This window comes from Eretmochelys imbricata, chromosome 5, assembly GCF_965152235.1.
Source record: "Eretmochelys imbricata isolate rEreImb1 chromosome 5, rEreImb1.hap1, whole genome shotgun sequence".
In the NCBI taxonomy this organism is placed as follows: Eukaryota; Metazoa; Chordata; order Testudines; family Cheloniidae; genus Eretmochelys; species Eretmochelys imbricata.
In genome coordinates, this window is record NC_135576.1 from 26,224,275 (window position 1) to 26,245,329 (window position 21,055).

The following is a 21,055-nucleotide window of genomic DNA, read 5'->3' on the forward strand; positions in this document are numbered from 1 at the left end:
TCTGTCCTATGACTGCATAGGTGTTAACTGGCCACCACTACCTTAAATAGTCTCTTAGAATATGTGCTAACTACTTATACTAAAACAATCTGTTCCATGTTGCATTTAGCTGTGACACTTTAAGTACCTTTCCCAGACCTGAAGAAAGAGCTCTGTGTTGCTCAAAAGCTTCTCTCATTCACCAAAAGAAGTTGGTCCAGTAAAAGATATTACCTCACCCATTTTGTCTCTCTCATGCAGAATATCTGCATTTTAATGGTCAGTTTGTTGCTTCCCAAGCCAGTCTCCTGGAAAGGAAGGAAGTGTAATCTCTGTCCAGTTAATATGCAGAGTTATCAGGCTCTGATAGATTTTAGACCAATCCTTAATACCAGAACAAATGCAGAGCTCTTGAGGGAGAGAATGTAGAATGGGGCAACAATGCAGTATTCACAGGACTTGACTTCCAGGACCTACAGGACCTCTGGAATGAAGTAGTGTTACCAAACAGTAATGCTGTCTTTCATATAGGTGCATTTAGAATTTCTTAGTTATTATTTTAACATGTTTTGCAAGTCAGGCTTGATAACTTTTAATTGATATTAATGCACACAATACTTAAATTCATTCTCACTTCTGATTTTTTTTTTCAAGAGTATTTTGCTTTCTCCCATCAGGATACTGGTATCAGTGTCAGAAAGAGAGTTATAAAGATTCTTAGGGATATCTGCATTGAACAGCCAACATTTCCCAAAATTACAGAGATGTGCGTGAAAATGATTCGCAGAGTCAATGATGAAGAGGGCATTAAGGTAGGGTAGAATATTTCTTTTAAGTTTTTAATTACGGTTTATTTTAGTTTTCTTTTATCTTGAGAAATAAATAAATAGATTTTTCCTTAGAAGCATTTCAGAGTTTCTTTAGTATATGTATAATTTTTATTTGTTTTTAACTTTTTAAAATAAATGTCTTTTTTTTAAAATTCACAATGATATTGATAGGTTCCTGTCAGACGTGTTGTTTACTCCATTTTTGTTTAAAAAATAAGGGAGCTCAGAAATAAAATAAAAATATTTAGATTTATTTCTTCTTTTCCACTTGCAAATATAAATTATCTCCACTCTGTATCTATCTGATTACTGACATAAATAAATCCTCCCAATTTGGAAGGGGTTGCAAGTGCTTTGGAGGATAGGATTAAAATTCAAAATTATCTGAAGAAATTGTCTGAAGTAAACAGAATGAAATTCAATAAGGACAAATGCAAATTACTCCACTTAGGAAAGAACAGTTAATTGCACAAAAAAAAGGGAAATGACTCCCTAGGAAGGAGTACTGTGGAAAAGGATCTGGGGTCTATAGTGGATCACAAGCTAAATATAAGTCAAGAGTGTAACACTGTTGCAAAAAAAAAAAAAAAAAAAGAACATAATTCTGAGATGCATTAGTAGGAGTGTTGTAGGCAAGACATGAGAAGTAATTCTTCCACCCTATTCTGCGTTGATAAGACCTCAGCTGAAGTATTGTGTCCAGTTCTGGGCACCATATTTCAAGAAGGATGTGGACAAATTGGAGAAAGTCCAGATGAGAGCAACAAAACTTATTAAAAGTCTAGAAAACATGACCTATGCCTATGAGGAAAAAGTGAAAAAATTGGGTTTGTTTAGTCTGGAGAAGAGAAGACTGAAGGGGGGACCTGATAACAGTTTTCAAGGACATACAAGTTTGTTGCAAGAAAGAGGGTGAAAAATCGTTCTTGTTAACCTCTGAGGATAGGACAAGAAGCAATGGGCTTAAATTGCAGCAAGGAAGGTTTAGGTTAGACATTAGAAAAAACTTCCTAACTGTCAGGGTAGTTAAGCACTCAAACAAATTGTAGGAAGGTTGTGAAATCTCCATCACTGGAGGCTTTTAAGAACAGGCTAGACAAACAGCTGTCAGGAATGGTCTAGTTATTATGTAGTCCTGCCCTGAGTTCAGGGGACTGGACTAGATGACCTTTTGAGGTCCTTTCCAGTTCTACACTTCTATGATTGCATTTAAAAAACCCAGAAAAACCTACATTAAAGGCACTTTATTTAGGTTGCAAAGTCAAGCACTGAAAAGTTATGAAATGCTAGATTTACATGTGCCTATGTTACCTTAATTCTGTCCTTTCTGTATACTGAATGAAGTAGGGGTCCTATGGAAAAAAAAGTGTGATTATGTAATTAAAGAGTGGGAATGAATAGCTGGATCTATGTTCTGCGATGGCAGGGGAGTCTGGCCTGGCTTTCTCCTCCTTCTCCACCTCCCAAAAGTTGCGGATGATCCTGCCACATGTGATGCCCCAATGAGCTGCTGGGGCCATAACTGGAGTTGGGGGAACCTAGCTTTGCTTTCTCTTTTCTCCCTTCCCAGGCCCCCAACTTAGAGTTGGAGGGATTCCTACCTAACAGGGTACCCAAAGAGGCATGGGCCACTTGGGGACATGTGCTGGGTCCAAGGTAGGAACCTAGCCTAGCTCTCTTCTCCTCCCACCCTATTACAGCTGCTTTGGCAGCTCCTAAGTATTTCCAGTACAGTGTATGTTGTTACTGCTTATTGGCAGTGGCAGCCTGGTCATAAAATGTTTCCGTGTTCAGTTATTATTTTGGCATGCTGCCCAAATTTTCCTGAGGCTTGCAAGGCACAGGTGAGAGAGGATGATTTTTAACAGTTTATATCTTAGCAAAAGCTGAATGGAATTTCACAGGACAAAGAAAAGGCATTTCTTTAGTCTGAAGTGTTTGCCCAATGCCATGTATCAGTGGCTTACTGCAAATAGTGGAGGTATGAGAGTTTTCAGTTTAAAGAATGCAAGAGTCCTTTATAAAGGACGGTATTAAGCAACTTAAACACAGAGGTTGTGACCAGCTCCTCTTATTATATAGACACTGGATAGTAAGAATTTCACCAGCATATTCAGACAGGAATCGTCAATCAAACTTTAGCTGAAGAATCCAGTTCTCTTCTTTTCTATACAGAAGTTAACAGTTCTGTTTGGCTGAGTGAAGCTTTCACTGTATCTAGTGATATATATCTGATGATGATGAATCACCAGGAAACTGCAGTAATGGTCTGCTGAAACTTGTAACAGTTCTTCCCAGTCTGACAAAATCTCTCAGTAAAATGCTGAAAATGGCATTTTCCACAAATGTTGTTGTAGTGTAGATTTTCTGCAGCATGGATTTCCATTGGTCATTAATAATTATCCAGATGTCCTTCCAGGCAATGGTGACCTCAGATACAGCTTGGAGGCCCCAGGTGACTCAGGCCTGGTCTGGGAATCCAACTTCTAAGATAGAGATACAGGTCTTGCTCAGGTAACCTTCTCTTTCTAGAAGGCCTCACTTAGCTCCAGTAATTCTGTGTAAAATGACACACCATCAATAAGTCTATACTCTTATGTGGGAAATAAAATGGAAACCTTTATGTCAAGATAAAGTTATGTATCTCTGACTATATATTTTTCCCTCTAGAAACTGGTGAATGAGACATTCCAGAAACTCTGGTTTACTCCAACTCCCCACAATGACAAAGAAGCAATGACCAGGAAAATACTAAACATCACTGATGTGGTATGCCTTACAAATTTGAACTAAGAGTCACATGCGGGATTTGATTAGGTGTTTTTTAACATGTCTTGAAATAATTTTTATTGTTGAGCCTTCTTATAATATATAAAAATAAACAAGTAATTAAATCACCAGACAGTTTTATAAATCTCATATGTACTCCTCTTTTGCTGTATCCCTTAAGATGTGATGGGTTTATTCAGCTGACAGTTGGGAAGAAACAAGAGTATCTTGTAGGAAACTTTTAATATAAATACTCATCAGCCTATTGGTGATGATAAATGGTACTACATTCTGTTCTGGTGCTGTAAAATTATAATTATACCAAATGGTCTCCTATTACATACAATAGAATTCCCTAATAGAGCTATGTGTAGCCATCAGTGCTGCCTGGAGGCCACTAAAGAAATTTTACTTCATTTGAAGAAAGTATCCCATATGTGATACATAAAATCCATATGAAAGGTTAATTTCAGTAGGTCAATAAGAAATGCAGGGCCAGAATGCATTTGGCATAAGCGCATACATTCTTTTGAATGCCAATTTGGTTGTACCCAATTTATATCAGCAACAAATTGAACCCAGATTCTTAGAATCTTTACATGTGTCAAAAGAAAAGTTTGCATGTATAACCAAAATAATCATTGAATCAACAAGAGGTGATGCTATTTTAGACTTGTTTTTGGTAAGTACTGAGGATGTTATAGACAAGCTGGTTGTAGAAAATAAACTTGGATTGAGTGATCACAAGTCAGTGCAGTTTAAATTAAATGGAAAGATAATTAAAAACAGGTCAGTAACTAAGGTTTCTTGTATCAAAAGGGCGGGTTTTTGAGAAATTAATGGAGCTAGTTAGTGAAGACAAACTGGATTGAAGAGTTTAGAGACATAAATGTGGAGTAGACTTGGAATTTCTTCGAGTCAAATATGCAAAAAAAATCTGGAATTGGCATCCCAAGTAAAGGGAAAAAACTTGGCAGACCTAACTGGATGAATAATCACCTCAAAAAAGATATTAGGTGTAAGCAAAGAACCTACAAGGAATGGAAGAAAACATTGATTAGCAAAGAAACGTATGTCTCAGAAATCAGAAAGTATAGGGATAAAGTGAGAATTGCCAAAAGTCAAACTGAGTTAGACCTTGCAAAGGAAATTAAAACAAATAGTAAGTGGTTCCTTAGCCATATGAATAAAAAGAGAACAAGAAAAGAAGTGTGTCCATTATTCAGCATGGATGGGGTAAAGATTAAAGATAGTCTAGGTACAGCCCAAAAACTAAATGAATACTTTGTTTCAGTCTTCAGTAAGAATGATCATATAAAACACAGGGACAAAGACAAGATGGCTAATGGGAACGAGCATATAAAAATGGAAATGATCACATCTAGGGTGGAAGCAAAACTTAAAGAGCTTAATGTGTTTAAATTGGGAGGACCAGATAATCTCCATCCCGGAATACTGAAAGAACTGGGACATGAAATTGCAAGTCCAGAAGCAAAGATTTTTTTAAAAATCCATCAGACAGGAGAATAGGAAACATAGTACCTGTTTAAGTAAGAGGAACTAGTGATCCAGGTAACTGCAGACTTGTTAGTCTGACCTTAATATTATGCAAGGCTTCAGAACAAATTTTGAAGGAAAGAACAATTAAAGACGTGCAGGTTAATGGGTTAAAATGCAATATGGGTTTATCAAAGGAAAATCTTGCTAGACTAACCTTATAACCTTTCTTGGATGAAATAACTGATTTTTTTTTTTTAGACAAGGGAAATGCATTAGATTTAATCTGTTTGGACTTCAGTAAAGTATTTGATACTGTACCAGATGTGAAATTATTAGAAATGGAAAAGATGGGGATCAGTGCATGAATTGTAAGGTGGGTAAGGAACTGGCTAACAGAGAGATGATAATGGGTTGTGCTGAAGGGAGAACAATCAGGCTGGAGAGAGGTAATTCACCAAGTTCCTCAAGGATCTATTTTGAGACCAATCTTATTTAATGTTTTTATTAGTGATCTTGGAAAAAAAAAAAAGTGGGAGTGTGCTAATGAGACTTGCTGATGACACAGAGTTGGGAGGCATTGCCATTCTGGACAAGGAATGTAATATTATTCAGGAAGAACTGGATGAACTAGAGTAATAAAAACGGAATGGCGTATAATAGTACGAAGTACAAGGTCATGCACTTATAGCAGGAATTTCTTCTTCGAGTGCTTGCTCTTGTCGATTCCATTCTAGGTGTGCGCACACCCACATGCCCGATTGTCGGAGATTTGCCTTAGCAGTATCCGTAGGGTTGGCTGCAGCGCCCTCTGGAGTGTCACACTCATGCATCAATATATCAGCTGCCATGGCCCTACACCCTCTCAGTTCCTTCTTACCGCCCATGCTGGTTGGTTGGAGTGCCTCTCTCCGTTGCCTCACAAGTGATCATCGGTTTCCTTCTTCACTTCATGTATTAGAGGTGTAAATAGTTTTGTTTACTGTAGTTAGTAAGTAGTTGTTCAGCAGTATAGTTAGTAAGTTAGGGGATTTTTCCCCAAGCAGGGCATGCCTCAGTCTCCAGGTTTTAAGCCCTGCGCTGACTGTAATAGGCCTGTTAGTGACCCCCATGGCAGCTGTCTGAAGTGCTTTGGGGAATCTCATGTAAAAGAAAGGTGTTGTATCTTTAAGAACGTTCTTCCCAGGATACAAAAAGAGCGTGACATCCATTTGAGAGCCCTTCTTATGGAGGCTGCTCTCAGCTCGGCCTCTGAGCCATCCCAGCTGGACTCGATTCCCAGTACTTCGCCTCAGTGTGTTGTGCACCCCTGACACTGGGCTCTACCTGACACCATTCCCCTTTGCCGGTGCCCAAGAAGAAGTCAAAAAAGCAGGACCCGCACTGAGCAAGGACCAACGGGCATCGGGTAAAGGACCCTGTTCGGAGCGACCTCTCACCCACCCCAGAGACACAAGGGGATACATATCCCAATGGATCCACCACCAACTCCAGGAAGCGGTTGGGGACCCAGAGTCATTGCTGAGTTAGCACCTTCCCAGCCCCTCCCGGTGCCCAGAGAGCAAAGGACGCTCCCAGAGCAGCCAGCACCACCTGCTGCAATGGACCCAGAGGGCAAGCCAGCCATGAAAGCCCCCCAGAAGGCGAGTGAACACCACCAGTCTCTGGAGCCAAGGCAGAACTCTTAGTCATCACACCCCTGGTCTCCGCATCAGCCCAGGTCACCAATTCACTGGCACTGCGCTCCTGGTCTCAGCCCTCTTGTCGAGACTTGCCCAGAGGGAGGCGCCGGTCATTGTCGTCCGCTTGCTGACCCTCTCCATGATGTCAGCCGCCAACACCTAGACCACGGGAATGTTCCCCAACACGGTGCCACTCCCTGTACTCCACCTATTCAAGGAACCGTTTACCCACGGCAATGGTTAGCCACCAGACTCAGTTGTCGACAGCCCTGCCATGGTCATCAGAGGAGGATTCCTCCAGCACTGAGTGGGAGTTCAGCCTCTTGCCGAGACAAGACATTGCGACTGGGCTCCTGAGGCTGTGTCCACCTCCATGATGTCATCCTGGCAGTAGGGCCAGTAACCAGTGCAATGGCTGTATTGGAATGCCTGGGGCATGCCAGTTATGCTGATGCCCCCTTCTCAGCAATCGTTGGTTGCTGCTTCAGACAAGCATCAGACGGCACCGGGCTTGGTGTGTGAAGTGCAATCGGACGTGGGGGTGGAAGGGCAGGTGCCCACTCCGAAAGCCCTTTTCCCCCAGGGGGGATGATGCCCTGAGCCCTCCCCTGGTGGTCCAGTCATTCTCATCCTCTCCAGATGAGGCTCTGGCAGGGCCCTTTTGTGCTAACCCACTGGATGATTTTAAGGAGTACCAAGTCCTGCTCCTAAGGGTGGCCACGAACTTAGGACGACAGGTGGAAGAGATAGCGGAGCAATCAGACACCTTGGGTAATGTTGTCACCGCCCTTCCTCCTCCCATTCACCCGCAGAACCTGGCCCTGCAAAAAAACACAGGGGCCAGAAGTGGGCTTTTTGCGGGTGCGCTTGAGAGCGGTGTCCCAGTCACATCCCCGGATCCACCTCATCCTTTCCTCAACCATCTTCATCCCTACCATTCGACCTAGTTGCTGGTTACCTCAGACTGCTGGGTGCTAGAAATTGTATCTCTGGCCTACACCCTGCAATTCTCATCCACCCCAACCCCCTCATACTCCTCTTCCCGTTCCTCTTCAGGGACCCTTCTCACAAGCAACTCCTCATTCAGGAGGTTGACAACCTCCTGCAGCTGGGAGCAGTGGAGGAGGTCCCTTGGGAAATGAGGGGGGAAAGGATTCTGCTCCTGCTATTTCCTAATCCTGAAGGCAAAGGGGGCCTAAGACCCATTCTGGACCTGTGGTGACTAAACAAATATCTCAAGAAGTTGATGTTCCGCATGGTTTCTTTGATCTCCATTATCCCCTCCCTGGATCCGGGAGACTGGTATGCCGCTCGCGACTTGAAAGACACTTATTTTCTTATTTCCATCTTCCGAGGACACAGATGGTTCCTCCGTTTTATGGTGGGCCAGCGTCACTTCCAATTCATGGTGCTACCCTTTGGCCTCTCCCCGGCCCCGTGGGTATTTACAAAATGCATGGCCCAGGTAGCTGCTTACCTGAGATGTCGGGGAGTCCAGGTCTATCCTTATCTCGATGATTGGCTCATCAAGAGCAGGTCACGGGATCAGGTGCAGAGCAGTCCTGATCTGGTGCGTGCCACCTGTGGGCCTGTTAGTAAACAAAAAGAAATTGACCCTCATACCAGTGCAACAAACAGAGTTTATAAGGGCAGTCCTCGACTCCATGCTGGCCAGTCTTCCTTCCAGAGGCTTGTTTGTAAGCTATGTCAGATGTGATCTCCGTGTAAGGGATGACCCACTCACTACTGCCCATACTTGCCAAAGGTTGTTAGGCCACATGGCAGCCTGTACTTACGTCGTCTGGCATAACTGGCTCCATCTCCAGTCGCTGCAGGCGTGGCTGGCATTGGTCTACATCCCCAACAGGCACAACCTAAACCTGGTAGTCAAGGTGCCGGACCACATCCAGTCATCATTGTCATGGTGGTTGGACCCCAGATCGGTGTTGGAGGGAGTTCCCTTCGCGTCCCCATCGCTGACCCTGGTTTTCCTGGGGAGCTCACACAAGGCCGCTGGTTGCGGGTCGACCCCTCCCTCCACATAAATGTCAGGGAGCTCAGAGCGGTTCACTTCATATGTCAGGCATTTTGGTCCCACTTGAAGGGTAAGTGGTTCAAGTCCTGATGGACAACACCACCACAAAGTTCTATATCAACCAGCAGGGTGGAGCCAGGTTGTCAGCCCTTTGCCAGGAAGTTCTCCGGCTCTGGGACTTCTGTGTGCAGCATGCCATTCATCTTGTGACAGCGCACCTCCCCAGGACCAGGAACGTATTAGCAGATCGCCTCAGCAGAACCTTCTAGTCTCGCCACGAATGGTTGCTCCACCCCAAGATGGTCAGCATGATCTTCTGAAAGTGGGATCTCTCCAAGTGGACTTGTTTGCGACTCATCAGAACAGGAAATGCCACATGCTCTGCTCATTTTGGGGGATCCTTGTCAGTGCCTTCTTACTCCCATGGTCGGGGGCTCTAATGATCCACATTGATCCACAAAGTCCTCATGAAGATCAAGCAGGACAGGGTGAAAGTGATCCTGATAGCCCTGGTTTGGTCTTGCCAACACTGGTTCGGCATGCTGCTGGACCTGACGGTGACGGCCCCACTGCAGCTGCCTCTTTGGCCGGATCTCCTATCCCAAAACCATGGCAGTCTCCTACACCCGAGTCTAGCAGTGCTGGGCCTGACAGCTTGGTTGCTGAATGGTTGAATGCCGAAGAGCAGGAGTGCTTGGCCCATGTCCAGCAGGTCCTACTGGGGAGTAAAAAGCCTTCCACCAGAGTAGCCTACCTGGCTGAGGTGCTGGGCCTTGACCCAAGGGGTTAGGCTTGAACAGGCCTCGCTGCAGTCGATAACGGACTACCTTCTGCATCTCAAGCACCAGGGCTTTTCCCTTTCATCGATTAAGATCCACTTGGCCGCCATATGAGCCTTTCACCCCTATTCCAGGGCAGGTCAGTCTTCACTTATGACATGACGGTCCAGTACTTGAAAGGTCTGGAGCAACTCTATCCCCATGTCCAAGACCCCATCCCTCTGTAGGACCTGAATCTAGTGCTCATGATAGCTCCCTTCGAGCAGTTGGCTTCCTGTTCCCTTCTTCTGGTCTCCTGGGGGGTGTCATTCCTGTTGGAGATAACATCTGCACAAAGGGTCTCTGAGATTAGGGCACTTACCTTGGAGCCTCCCTATAAGGTGTTTTTCAAGGACAGGGTCCAGCTGCAGCCACACCCAGTTTTCCTGCCCAATGTGGTTTCACAATTTCACATGAACCAGGGGATATTCTTGCCAGTCTTCTTCCGAAAGCCTCATAAGTATGAGGAGGAGCATAAGTTGCACTCCCTGGACCTCAGGAGAGCACTAGCCTTCTACGTTGTAAGGACCAAATCATTCTGTAAGTCGATGAAACGATTCGTCGTGGTAGCAGATAGGATGAAAGGTCATCCAGTGTCCACCCAGAGAATTTCATCATGGATCACTGCCTTCATCCGGTTTTGCTGTGATCAGGCAAAAGTGCCTCCACCGGCAACTGTAACCACCCACTCAACTAGGGCCCAAGCCTCAGTGGTGGCCTTCCTGGCCCATGTGCCAATTCCAGATATCTGCAGGACCGCCGTCTGGTCATCCATTCACACATTCACATCTCACTACATGCTTACCCAGGAAGCCTGAGATAACACAGGCTTTGATAGAGCAGTATTGCAAGTCGCATGACTCTGAACTCGAAGCCCACGTCCTGGGATATTGCTTGTGAGTCACCTAGAATGAAATTGACATGAGCAAGCACTTGACGAAGAAAAAACTGTTACCTACCTTTCATAACTGTTGTTCTTCAAGATGTGTTGTTCATGTCCATTCCATTACCTGCCCTCCTAAACCCTGTGTTGGAGTTGCCAGGAAGAAGGTATTTAGAGGGCATAGGGCCAGCGGTGCCTAATAGACCAAGGCATGAGTGTGTCACTCCAGAGGGTGCCACAGCTAACACTATGGATACTGCTAAGGCAAAAATCTCTGACAACTGTGCAGGTCAGGTGGGCATGCACACACCTAGAATGGAATGGACACGAGCGACACATCTCAAAGAACAACAGTTACAAAAGGTAGGTAACCTTTTTTCTGCTAAAACCTGGGGCTCATCAATTGGAAATAATAGAGGAGGAGAAAGACCTAGGTGTATTAGTCAGTCATAGGATGACTGAGTCACTAATGTGGTGCATTCATGAAAAAAATCAAGTGCAATCCTAGGATTTTATCAGATGAGGTATTAGCAATTAGAGATAATACTCCTGGGGGAATTCTGCTCCACTGCGCATGCACAGAATTCATGTCCCCCGCAGATTTCTTTGCTTTCCCGCAGAAAAATGACTTCCTGACAGGGAGGCAAAGGGAAGCTGCAAGAGCAGTTACACACCACTCCCTAGCAGTGCAGGTACATCGTTTCAGGCACCCAGAGCAGCCAGCGGAGTGGTAAATCACTGTTGGACTGGGAATATCCCAGACAGTGGCTCCTACCCTGAGCGGGATCAGCTGGTAGTCCCGGCTGGGCTGGAGGCAGGAGAAGACGGGACTTCCTCTTCCCCTGCAAGGAGTGGCTGGGGCTGTATCAGACTCATCACCAGAAACCTCACTCAGCTGCAGGAAGCTCAGCATCCTCCCCTACTTCCTGCCCCCATCTCTCCTCAGCTTCAGGGGACAGGGGTCACTGTTTGAAGAGCTGCTCCCCCATCCTCCCAACCCCTGTGCATCTGGACCTTCCATACCCAGACATTCCTGCCAAGCCTCACCCCATACACCCAGAACTCCCCTTGCACTCAATACCCAAATCTCAACCCCTGAACCCAGACCCTCTGCCTCCAGAACCCCACCCCTGCGCCCCAGACTACCTCCCACTGAGCTCCCTGCACTCAAACCCCCACACCACCGTGAGCCCCCACATCCAGACACCCACATCAGTGACTCACAACCTGCTGCACCCAGACCCCCACCCCACCAAGCCTCACTCTCTCAGCGCCCAGACTCCCCCGCTGAGACTCCCACTCCCAGATCCCTCCACTGAGCCCCAACCACCTTCACCTGGAAGTCGTTGCAGAGTCCCATTGCCCCTGCACCTGGAATCCCCCCAACAAGCCTCTGTGCATCCAGATCCCCCAACACCTAGCCCCCATACTGAGCTTCCTGCACCCAGATTGTCCTACGTAGAACCTTCTCACCCCGCACCAAGCCCCTTCACATTTGGATCCTGCATGGTTGAGCCTGCCTGCCCCACACCTGGCACAGAGGGGTAAGACTCCAGGGTGTTTCTGGGGCAGGCCCAGGCCTTGTGCTATGTCAGGGTCAGGTGCCCCTTCACCGCTGAGTCTGTGTCTCAGGGGTGGGGATGGGGTGATGCAGGATGATCTCCCACCTTTGTGCAGCCAGTGGCCTATGCTCCCCACTGCCATGCAGGAGCCTCTACATTTATTTATTGACAAATAAAACATGCACAATTTTGCAGAATTTTTAAATTTTTGGCACAGAATTTTTAATTTTTTGACACAGAATGCCCTCAGGAGTAAGATAAGAAGGTGTTAATGTCATTGTACAAGGCAATGGTAAGATCTCACCTGGAATACTGTGTACAGTTCTGGTCACCCATATTCAAGAATGATGAATAAAAACTAGAATAGGTGCAGAGAAGTACCAGTAGGAGGAGCATGGGAAAAGAGAGACATTCTTATGAGAGGAGACTAAAAGAGTTTTTGGGTCATTTAGTCTAGCAAAATGAAAGCAGAAAATGGATAAGATTGCTCCCTATCAGTACATCAGGAGGATAAACATCACGGAGGGAGAAGAGCTATTTAAGCTAAAGGTCAATATTTTCATAAGAACAAATGGATGTAAACTGGCTATAAATAAATTTAGTCTGCAAATTAAAATATGTCTAATCATGAAAGGAGTGAGGTTCTGAAACAGTTTTCCAAAAGGAGTAGTGGTGGCAGACAACCTAGCTAGTTTTAAGATGGAGCTTGATCAGTTTATGAATGTGAGTTTATGATAGGGTTGCGTGCAATAGCACAGGATTGACTCAGTGATGCAGGACATTACATCTAGTCCAATGTCCTTATGTAAAATTTATTGTTTTAAAGGATACATGTTTTAAAATCATGATCAATTAAAATAAATGTATTTGTTTATCTCACTATTAACACCATAAAACTGGTTAATCTACTTTTTAGTATTTATTCTAAATAGTAGTTTATGCATTAGTTTGATCTTAGACAATAAAAAGAGACTAATCGGTTACATTTTCTTTAGTCTAGTCAATTTTACCTTCAGGTTCTCATGAGTTAACACAGTCCTGGAATGATGGCAAATCCTATAGGGCCTGTTTAAAAAATGCATTTTTGGGCAGTTGAAATATGTCATATATTTTATTAGCTGTTAAGCTTTGCAAAAACTAAGTTTTCACTAAAATTAAAATTTAGGTCAAATTTGATCTCACAGTAACCCTACAACTGAAGTAAAAACTTTAGACTTACTTAATGTAGGTTGTGGTAGCATCTAAAACGTGGAAAAAAAAATCAAATACAGACAACATAGTTCCTGTTGCTGCTGTCTTACAATTTAAAATAATTTTCGTAAAGGAAAAATACTTATCATAGTTTAAATTTAAACCTGTGTTGAAACACTTCAATTACATTTTCCTTCAGATTTCTTTTTTATAAATCTATTCCAAATATTCTTTCTTAGGTTGCAGCTTGTAGAGATACAGGATATGACTGGTTTGAACAACTTCTTCAAAATGTAAGTAATAGTTTTGAAAGACTCATTTTACAAATGTCAAAAGACTCTTAGCATGTTTCATGGAACCTAGGGCTAAAATGTAACTCCACGAACTTCTAGAATAGTCCTTTACACTGTGATCCCAATTGTAAAATCTAACATTTTCTTGACTTTTTTGTTACAACCTTTTGACTTTAACAGTTGTATTCTTCCTTTGCCACTGCTTTTGTACCTAAAACTAGTTCTTCTTTGAGTAATGGTCCCTATTGTATTCCACTGAGGGTTTACACATCCATGCCATGTGTCCAAAGCTGGAGAATTTAAAAGTAGTACTTTCCGTTGGGGTCCACACATACGTCCTTGTCTCGCCTCACCTCTTCGTTTTGTCCAAGGTGATAAAGGGCCAAGTGGATCAACCATATCTCCGGTTCCTTCTCACTTCTGCATGGTCTAAGTCAGAGCTACTAGTGTCCTCTCGTGTATGATGCACATTAAAATGTTTAGAATAGTATACAGTTAGTTTTTCTTGTAGCGTTTGCTGTTTTTACTGTTTTAACGTAGTTTTAACTTTTAGTAATAATTTTGGTAGAACTGAGACTTAGGTGGAATCTGTTTAATATTACCCCTCACCCAAGTACCCACACATGGGCACTGGACTGTGCCAAAGACACCAGGATTTAAAATCTGAGCTTCCTGCCCAGTAATATCCTGTCCATTAATGTAATATTTGCCAGTCTTTCCCAAGCCTTACCCAAGAAGGCCGGGCTTTCCACATTAAGAAGTAGCTCGTGGAAGTCGCCATGAGGCCTCAGGCAGACCCAAACGGGGGAACCCCACCCTCCCAACATCAGCTTGAGACAGCCAGGAGTGCGCCTCCAGCTATGAAGTTTGAGTCCAGCTCCGGTGGTACCGCCACTAGGGACCCCGTGCTGGGGCCTAGTCAGGAAGTACGGAAGCGTGCACATAAGCATGGCAGTAAGTCTTCCTCCAAACCAAAGAATGATGATGCACCTTCTACGAATTCCAGCCACGGGGAGGCAGTGTTCTCCAACACGCACAAGCATGACAAAAATCCTCACAAACTGGCAGATCCACCAGTATGGCATACCAAGCCGCACACACCGTCAACATCAGCCTCCCTTAAGACCAGAGATTCATCAGTTTCAGGAAAGTCCTCCACTCGGGCACTGGTTCTGGCTATGGAATGAGTATCATTAACACCAGGGAGATTGGAGAAAGCACCAGAGACACATGAACTGTTTACTCTAGTGGCCTTTCACTACCATCCACATCTAGGGATGCCAGATCTCCTACTCAGGACATACCACGGTCAAGACATTTCAACGCATCTTCCTATGGTTTACATGCTTCCACCGGCTCCAGTGGTACTGCCATTGGAACTGGCTTCCTCAGAGGATTCGGATGGAGCACGAGGGCTGCCAATTCCCTAACGCTACTCTGAGTATCCCAAAAGACCACTGGCATCATGGCATTACCCTCCTCCACAACAGCAGAGGAGCCAATGATTTCCCACACCATGGGGCCCTCTGCAACACCCACAGGATCTGTCCTGCTGGCCCTGTTAGGGAACCTGGCCCCATACCCACCTATAGAACCCACCCATGTCATGAGGGAGGCTTCACCTCTTTCCCCCTCTATGTTTTGAACTGGGTATGGAGGAAGAACTGTTCAGTGTGTTTTGATTGGTACTGCTGGAGCAAGAGCGTTTTTCATTGTCCTGTCCAGATGCTGGCTTTATTTATTATATTTACTCAATATTGATGTTAATCTGACTAGTTCTTGAGGTCATCTTTTTTTGCCCATTTTCAAGACAGTGGCTGGGATTTTTCAAAGTAGTCTAAGCAGGGTAGTAGCCCAGCCCCCGTTTAATTTCAGTGGAATTTGGGTGCCTAACTTCTTATGGCCCTTTGAAAATCCCAGCCTGTAACTACTCCCTTTATTTCTTTCCCAGTTCTCTGGTTGGTTCTTGTATTTGTTGGGAGTGATAGCTAGTGACTGCATTTCTTCTGTTATTACGTGGGGTCTTACTGCAGTATACATGGATCATCTGAAATCCCCAGAGAGCTGGCTGGTCACATCATTTTGCATTCTTCTCTATATTTTCATCCGCATTAAAAGATACCTTCATATGCATTAAAACCAAGACTTTCAAAAATGGGTGCCTAAAATTAATCTCCAAATCCATATTTTGGTGCCTGAACAATTGACCTGATTTTCAAAAGTTCTGCGCATCTCTCAGCTTCAGTGACACTAATGGGAGCTGAATATTTGACACTTTTCAAAATCAGGCCAGTTGTTTAGGTGTTGAAATATAAACTTGGAGCCCAAAGTTAGACTGCCCATTTTTTTCAAATCTTGGTCTTGATACTTTCATAATATTACTTTTTCCATACAGAAAACATCTCTGTAGCAACGTCAACAGTTATGTGATTATGAATGCAAGTGGAGGTGGTTGGTGTAATCACTAATGGGAAAAGGGGGCCATGAGACAGTGTCTCATTGTTAAAATTTAAGGAAGTGTTGTTTATTCCTTCTCATAACACAAGAAGTAGGGGTCACCAAATAAAATTAATAGGCAGCAGGTTTAAAACAAACAAAAGGAAGTATTTCTTCACACAACGCATAGTCAATCTGTGGAACTCTTTGCCAGAGGATGTTGTGAAGGCCAAGACTATAACAGGGCTCAAAAAAGAACTAGATAAATTCATGGAGGATGGTCTATCAGTGGCTATTAGCCAGGATGGGCAGTGATGGTGTCCCTAGCCTCTATTTGCTGGAAGCTGGGAATGGGTGACAGGGGATGGATCACTTGATGATCACCTGTTCTGTTCATTTCCTCTGGGGCACCTGGCATTGGCCACTGTCGGGAGACAGGATACTGGTCTAGATGGACTTTTGGTCTGACCTTTGTTATGTTCTTATGCTACTAAGAGGGGCAAGGAGAAACAAATCAAAACAGATGATAATATTGCACCAGAACAGCACCTCTTACAAGTCACAGATAAGGCACGTGGACAACAGAGAGCCAGTTCAGGCATCAGGAAGTGAATAGTGAGTAATAGGGAGTGAGAAAAGACAAAGACAATGGAACATGACTCTGTTAACATTTTGAACATAGTATCTACCTCACTGACAAGACAATTCTACTTGTTAAACTTTGAGAATGAGCTATACTTACTGCCCTATCGCTTAATTCTTTTAATTGTAGTGCTTTGTTCCTAGATATCCCCCATTCAAATGTAATATTTATTTTGTTAAATAGTTTAATTTTTTGCCTCCACAAAGTGCTTTTCAGGGCTTCTTAGGAAGAACTTGGATAACTTTATATGTATCATGAAATCCTTCTTCATCTATGATTGTTACAAATGTGACATACATTTAAGTGCAAATTATTGGGACGATTCAGTGTATTGCAGTTTATATTAAATCTTAATCATCTCCTGTGTTTCTGTCTGCAATAGCTTTTGAAGTCAGAAGAAGATGCCTCGTATAAACCTGTGAAGAAAGCCTGTACTCAGCTTGTTGATAATCTGGTTGAGCACATTCTTAAATATGAGGAATCTCTAGCAGGTAATATAATTACTTAAAATCCAATAGTGTTAATGTATTTTTTGTTGTTAAATATATTAAATCATACACTAATGTTTGTAAAAATCTATAGTTCCGTTTAAAAAAGGACAGTAGTGGATAAGACAAGGACTGTCTCAAGACATCTAAATTAAAGCTTCCTTTGTTATGATTAAATTGACTTTTAACTGCCATTATAATAAATCTTCCTCTTGTCACTTGAAAAGGATGCTGCTTGAAAACATTTTTTGTTCCTTCATTAAAGTTGTTCTGGTGCTATTATATTCTGGTTCTATCACACTTGGTGAAATATAGAATGTTGTTATAAGGCATAACAAGAGCATGGCAGGCATGGATACATTCAAATTAGAAATAAAGCAGAATTTTTTAATAGCAAGGAGGATTAGCTGATTGAACAAACTATCAAGGGAAAAGATGGCTTCTCCAACTCCTGATGTCTTCAGATCAAGACTGGATGCCTTTCTGGAAGATATATTTTAGTGAAACACAATTTATTAGGCTCATTATAGGAATAATTGGGAGAAATTTAATTACCTGTGATATACCAGAGGTTAGACTAGATGATCTAAAGGTACCTTCTGGTCTTAAATCCTGAATCTGTGATGTGCAGGACAGTATAAATTACCACAGGTTATTTTTTCATCCACACATGGTTGTGGTAATACATCCTTTTTTAGCATCTTTTTACCAAGCAGAATACCTGATAAGTCAAAAATTTTAAGAAATGTCTTTGCTTTTGTGTCCATTTAGAGCTCCTAAATCTTTGAGTAGATAACTCCCATTTGGGATAAATGGTAACTTTGAGTTTCACATTTTGTGTGAAAGAGAGGTTAAGTAAGTTTTGAATGCATTTCTATTTGATATATATTGTAGATATACACTTTAAATACTAGGCTTTATCTTTAGAAGTCTTTTAAATTTTTATAAGTTTCGTTTCTTATATTTTTTCATGAAGGGTATAGTTTGTGACAAAATTACCTAATATGTATATTCAAGTCCAACTGCCAGCTTTTGATACAACTTGAAATAGTAGGAAGCTTTGCTTTGTTAAAGTAATAGAGAATGTTTGGGTTATTTACAGGCTAGCTGTAGGTGTTGCTGCACATAGTTCATTTAGGTTGTTTTATCTCATTAAGTAATAGCCTGGTCTATTGTGTTGAGTCAGTTCCTCTTGGGTTCTGTTCCCAGCTTCGACTTGCTGTGTGAGCTTGGACATACTCTCCCTGTGCTTCCATTTCCCTTTATCTAAAGTGGGGATTTTAATGTTACTTAATCTCTGAGAGTTGAATAATATTACTGAAGGTTTTTGACTATATAAAGTGCTATATCTGTGATTAGTAATAGTACTATTATTCCTAGACAGGAAACTTGTTTAAATTGGATGTAAGGTTGTAAATACATATCAATAGCTTAAAGGGATGGGGGAAATCAGTAGTAGAACTTTATAGTTCTTAAAAGCATTTACTCACAAACATTGAAAATATGGAAATACAGCAACTTTAACTCTGCCTCTGTGTCCCACAACCCTGTCCACATAAGACAGGTACATCTTTAAACCCACAGCTGGTTGATATGTTAATTCAGTGAATGCTTTGGTTTGCCTATAGCCCCTTTCAGCTTGCAGACATTGAAAACTATATCCACTGTGGTTTACACAGCAAAGTATGCATAGCATAATCACAAAAGATATATAGGGCCAGATTCTCATTGCATTGAGACCCCTGTATACTATTCTGGAAGTTTACACTACTTTGGTTACTTTAAGGGCCACTTACACTGCCAAAGCAATATGAAAGAGCCTTAATGGAAACCAGAATCAGGCATATGGAGTAAGATTTCCACAGCTGTAAGAAGCCAGATAGAAAAGGGCTGAAAGGTTTGCATAATTCTAAATGTTGTATGAGGGAATTATTGTGATTATGAAGGGATGGGAGGCAGATGCTTTGTATTTATACAAATTTAATAATACTTTCCTTTTATAACAATGTCTTTGATCCAATAATCGCATTGTACATTACAAACAGTAATTTTGTGTAACAACCTATTAATTAGGTATGTTTTATTATCTATACTTAACAGATGCGAAAATATTGGGGCAGAGAGATTAAACTGTTTGCTCAAGGTCACGTAGTATGTGTCAAAGTTTAGATTAGAACGCAAGTCATATGAATCAAAAAAAAATTTCCAGTTGTCCTGCCACCCACCCATCTTCCCCCTTCTTTTCCTATAGAAAAAATTTTGATGTTGCTGTCTTGGTGCGGAAAGGTAAACCTCACAAGTAGACTGTAGGACACAGTGTTTGCAAAGTGCTTTGAGAGCCTTGAATGAAAGTTTTTATGTACAGCTCCACAAGACAGAACTCGGGGGAGAAATCAAATCAGTATCTTAGATGTCTGTATACTAATTCGAGAAGTATGGGGAATAAGCAGGAAGAGCTCAAAATGCTAGTAAATAAACACAACTATGACATAGTTGGCATCACAGAGACTTGGTGGGAAAATACGCATGACTGGAATATTGGTATAGAATGGTACAGCTTGCTCAGGATGGATAGGCGGGGGGGGAAAGGAAGGAGGTGTTGCCTTATATATTAAAAATTTATACACTTGGACTGAGGTTGAGATGGAAACAGGAGACAGACTTGTTGAAAGTCTCTAGGTAACAATAAATGGGGTAAAAAACAAGAGAGATGTCATGATGGGGTCTACTGCAGACCACCTAACCACGAAGAAGAGGAGGATGAGGCTTTTTTTAAACAATTAACAAAATCATCCAACACGCAGGACTTGGTGGTGATGGGGGACTTCAACTATTCAAACATCTGTTGGGAAAATAACACTGGAGGGCACAGGTCATCCAGCAAGTTCTTGGAATGTATTGGAGACAATTCTTTATTTCAGAAGATGGGGAAAGCTACTAGGGGATAGGCTGTTCTAGCTTTGATTTTGACAAATAGGGAGGAACTGGTTGAGAATTTGAAAGTGGAAGGCAGCTTGGGTGAAAGTGATCATGAAATGGTAAGAGTTCATGATTCAAAGAAATGGTAGGAGGGAGAACAGCAAAATAAAGAAAATGGATTTAAAGAAGGCAGTCTTTAGCAGACTCAGGGAGTTGGTAGGTAAGATCCCAGGAGAAGCAAGTCTAAGGGGAAAAACAATTTAAGACAATTGGTAGTTTTTCAGAGAGATATTATTAAGGGCACAAGAGCATACTATCCCACTGCGTAGGAAAGATAGGAAGTACGGCAAGAGACCACCCTGGCTTAACCAAGAGATCTTCAATGATCTAAATATCAAAAATGAGTCTTACAAAAAGTGGAAACTAGGTCAAATTACAAAAGATGAATATAAACAAATAACACAAGTATGTAGGGAAAAAATTTGAAAGGCCAAGGCACAAAACGATATCAAACTAGCTAGAGACCTAAAGGGTAACAAGAAAACATTCTACAAATACATTAAAAGCAAGAGGAAGACCAAGGACAGGGTAGTCCTGTCAGTCAGTGGGGGGCGGCGAACATGTGGAAATGGCAGAGGTGCTTAGTGACTTATTTGTTTCGGTTTTCACCAAGAAGGTTGATGGTGATCGGACGTCTAACATAGTAAATACCAGTGAAAATGAGGTAGGATCAGAGGCTAAAATAGGGAAAGAACAAGTTAAAAATTACTTAGACAAGTTAGATGTCTTCAAGTCACCAGGGCCTGATGAAATGCATCCTAGAATACTCAAGAGCTGACAGAGGAGATATCTGAGCCATTAGCAATTATCTTTGAAAAGTCATGGAAGGTGGGAGAGATTTCAAAAGACTGGAAAAGGGCAAATATAATGCCAATCTAAAAAAGGGAAATAAGGACAACCCGGGGAATTATAGACCAGTCAGCTTAACTTCTGTACCCGGAAAGATAATGGAACAAATAATTAAGCAATC

General features: G+C 42.5%; 1 protein-coding gene across 4 annotated transcripts in view; it reads left to right on the forward strand.

Annotated features, from left to right (window-relative positions):
• NIPBL (NIPBL cohesin loading factor) overlaps positions 1 to 21,055 on the forward strand; it is a 294,724-nt gene that overhangs the window by 247,419 nt on the left and 26,250 nt on the right. For all 4 annotated transcript variants that reach the window (XM_077816769.1, XM_077816768.1, XM_077816765.1 and 1 more), the window contains 4 exons: positions 657 to 791; positions 3,480 to 3,578; positions 13,486 to 13,539; positions 17,001 to 17,109. In XM_077816769.1, coding sequence (XP_077672895.1) covers positions 657 to 791; positions 3,480 to 3,578; positions 13,486 to 13,539; positions 17,001 to 17,109 — 397 coding nt within the window. The remainder of the gene's footprint in view (positions 1 to 656; positions 792 to 3,479; positions 3,579 to 13,485; positions 13,540 to 17,000; positions 17,110 to 21,055) is intronic.